Genomic DNA, 3,730 nt, shown 5'->3' with positions numbered 1-3,730 from the left:
GACGTGATAGAGCTACAGTTGGCATTGTACAAAGCAATAACGAGTGTGATACTCATGATGCGGTTGATGAAATAAATGAGTACTATGACTGTAGATATTTATCTGCATGTGAATCATCATGGCGAATTTTTAAATATGATGTTCATTACAGGTATCCTTCTGTGGTTAGACTGTCTTTTCATCTTCCTGGTCAACAACAAATTATATATGGGGAAGACGATGATATTGACAATGTTCTGGACAAACCTTCTGTTGCTTCTTAAATGTTCACAGGTTGGATGGAGTGTAATGCAGTTAATGCTGATGCACGGAAACTTACGTATGTTGAATTTCCTACAAAGTTTGTTTGGCAACGTGGTGATAGGATTTGGAAGCCACAGAAAGTAGGAAAGTGCGTTGGTAGAATTCATTCGGTTTCGCCTAATCTAGGTGAAGCTTATTTTTTAAGGATATTGTTAAATAAGGTGAAAGGTCCCAAATCATTTGAAGAAATTCGCACAGTAAATGGTGAAGAATACTCTTCTTTTAGATATGCTTGTTATGCTCTTGGTCTCTTGGATGATGATAATGAATACATCGATGCAATCAAAGAAGCGAGTCATTCTGGATCTGGTTTTTACCTACGATTCTTATTTGCTACATTGTTGATGTGTAAAAGTATGTCTAAACCGGAGATTGTTTGGGAAAACACATGGGAATATTTGGCAGATGGAATTCTTTATAACCAACGGCAGAGATTCAAGTCTCCAAGTATTAAAGTTTTTTATTATTATTATTTATTAAATTGTCAATTATTTATTTTTAAACATACATTAATTAATATTTTAATTATAATACAAATATTGTTAATAATATTTCAAATTAATTTGCACTTTCTCCTACAAACTTATCACTCAATGAAGATCAACTTAAGAACTTAACTTTGTTCGATATAGAACAAGTTTTACTTCGGAACAACTTGAGTCTAAAAATTTTAAAAAACATGCCTATCCCGGATGTTGATTATATGTTTCTTCTTCAAACAATCGACTTATCATCGAGGAGCTAGATTATGACATTCCCATTATGAAGACTGAGTTTGATCGTATGTTTCTTGCATTGACAAATGAGCAGCGTCACATTTTCCTTGATATCATGACTGCAGTTAAACAAAATAAAGGAGGTGTCTTCTTTGTTTATGGTTATGGTGGAACTGGTAAAACTTTTTTATGGAAGATAATATCTGCAGCTATTAGAAAAGATGGTCATATTGTTTTAAATGTTGCTTCAAGTGGGATTGCTTCACTATTATTGCCCGGAGGTAGAACAGCACACTCTCGATTTGTAATTCCATTTGAACTAACAGAGGATTTTGTTTGTAGAATAAATCGAGGTAGTGACCTTGCTATGTTATTGAGAAAAACCTCATTGATAATTTGGGATGAAGCTCCTATGGTCCATAAGCATGCATTTGAAGCTTTAGATCGAAGTTTGAAAGATTTATTCAGGTCTGAAAATTCTACCAACTCGGATATTCCGTTTGGAGGGAAAGTTATTGTTTTTGGAGGAGATTTTAGACAAATTCTACCTGTTATTCCAGGTGGAAGTAGACAAAACATTGTTAATGCTTCTTTAAGCTCTTCATATTTATGGCAACACATAAAGATCCATAAATTAACAAAAAAAACATGAGACTAACTGTTGGAAAGGATCAATCTGATATAGAAAAAATCAGAGATTTTGCAAAATGGTTGTTGGATATAGGAGAAGGCAAACTTGGTGGTATCAACGATGGAGAAACGGTTATTGATATTCCAGATGATATTTTCATTAATGATCTACATGATCCCATAGGTTCATTAATCGACTTCGTATATCATTCAATTTTGGAAAAGTACAACAATACAAGTTATTTTCAAGAAAGAGCAATACTTGCTCCAAAAAATGAAGTGGTTCAGGAAATAAACGACCGTTTGCGATCGAAGTTTCCAGGAGATGAGGTTGAATATTTCAGATAGTATATGTCAATCTGAATTTGTTCATGATCAGTTTGATGCAAATTTATATTCACCTGATGTTTTAAATGGTCTGAAAGTATCGAGTTTACCAAACCATAAGTTAGTTTTAAAAATTGGTGTTCCCGTTATGTTACTGAGAAATATTGATCAGAAAAATGGATTATGTAATGGGACAAGACTCCAGGTGATATCATTGGGCAAACGTGTTATTGAGGCACGTATCATATCTGGAACTAATATTGGAAACCGCACTTTTTATTCCAAGAATGTCATTAACTCCATCAGAAAAGAAAATTCCTTTCAAATTCCAAAGAAGACAGTTTCCATTGGATGTATGTTTTGCAATGACCATTAATAAGAGTCAGAGACAGTCGTTATCGAAGGTTGGTTTGTTTCTCAAACATCCCGTCTTTTCACATGGCCAGTTGTATGTTGCCTTATCTTGAGTTCAAAGCAGGAAAGGATTAAAATTGTTAATTTTAGATAAGGATGGTAGTCTCACAAATAAAACTTCCAATGTCGTTTATAAGGAAGTTTTTGGGAATTTATAAGAACCGTTTTTCTACCATCTTTTATTTTGTTTTCGTGTATCACACTTCATCCATCATATTAATTAATTAATTTATAATACTTTATTGTATTTGATTTATTCATGTTAATTACATTACAATATCATAATTCTTCATTATTTCTAAAATTTGATATCTTTTTGATTTACACTATCAAAAGTATAATTATATTTCAATTTTTAAACCGTGGAGTTCCATGGGTTTAAACCTAGTATATATATATATATATATATATATATATATATATATATATATATATATATATATATATATATATATATATATATATATATATATATGGGGATAGGGAATATACATTACAGCCCCACCTAAGCTTAGGTACTAAACTTCTAAAATATGTCGTTTTAACATGCTAAATATACCCGATTTGGTTTCACTTGGTAAATATATCATCCTCCATAACATTTCTTTCTTTCATTATCGTTTTACCATCTCTCTTTTCTTTCCTCAATTATCATTTATTACTTCATCCAAGTGAACATTACTAAACCCTAAACCTAAACCCTAAACCCTAAATTTAAACCATAAACCCTAAACCTAAACCCTAAACCCTAAATCTAAACCCTAAACCTTAAATCTAAACTCTAAACCCTAAACCCTAAACCTAAACACTAAACCCTAAATCTAAACCCTAAACCCTAAACCCTAAACCCTAAACCTAAACCCTAAACCCTAAACCCTAAACCCTAAACCTAAACCCTAAACCCTAAACCCTAAACCCTATTGTGTCGATCTTGAATTTACATCTTGAAGTATTAATCGTGAATCCATTAACCGTAATCTTTATATAGTAAAACAATGTATTTTCAAGAGGTTTAGTACCTAAGCTTAGGTGGGGCTGTAATATATATTCCATTTTCCATATATATATATATATATATATATATATATATATATATATATATATATATATATATATATATATATATAGAGAGAGAGAGAGAGAGAGGAGGGTTCAATTAAGAAAAAAAAAAGGTTGAGAATGGGGGAATCATTCTCAGCCACACATTTATTTTGCCGCAAAATACTTAGGCGTACCGTCGGAAATGGATAACGGATAAACATGTGTTTTCCAACCAAACATGTTTCCTTAAACTATGTTAATCATTACCTTAATATACACAAAAACATATTTTTTTCGTT

At 31.7% G+C, this 3,730-nt stretch overlaps 2 protein-coding genes across 2 annotated transcripts; both read left to right on the top strand.

Annotated features, from left to right (window-relative positions):
- The first annotated feature begins 278 nt into the window (after positions 1-278).
- Positions 279-1,671, top strand: LOC145111487 (ATP-dependent DNA helicase PIF1-like). The gene is made up of 2 exons (XM_079047755.1): positions 279-758; positions 1,072-1,671. The coding sequence occupies exons 1-2, from the start codon at positions 279-281 to the stop codon at positions 1,669-1,671; spliced, it is 1,080 nt and encodes a 359-aa protein (XP_078903881.1).
- Positions 1,668-1,997, top strand: LOC145111486 (uncharacterized). The gene has a single exon (XM_079047754.1). The coding sequence runs from the start codon at positions 1,668-1,670 to the stop codon at positions 1,995-1,997; it is 330 nt and encodes a 109-aa protein (XP_078903880.1).
- Positions 1,998-3,730: the final 1,733 nt, after the last annotated feature.

The sequence above is a fragment of the Lactuca virosa genome, chromosome 5, assembly GCF_052849685.1.
Source record: "Lactuca virosa cultivar CGN04683 chromosome 5, Lactuca_virosa_CGN04683_v6, whole genome shotgun sequence".
Lineage (NCBI taxonomy): Eukaryota > Viridiplantae > Streptophyta > Magnoliopsida > Asterales > Asteraceae > Lactuca > Lactuca virosa.
The sequence above is the reverse complement of the archived record's forward strand: the minus strand, read 5'-3'. Positions and strand labels throughout refer to the sequence as shown.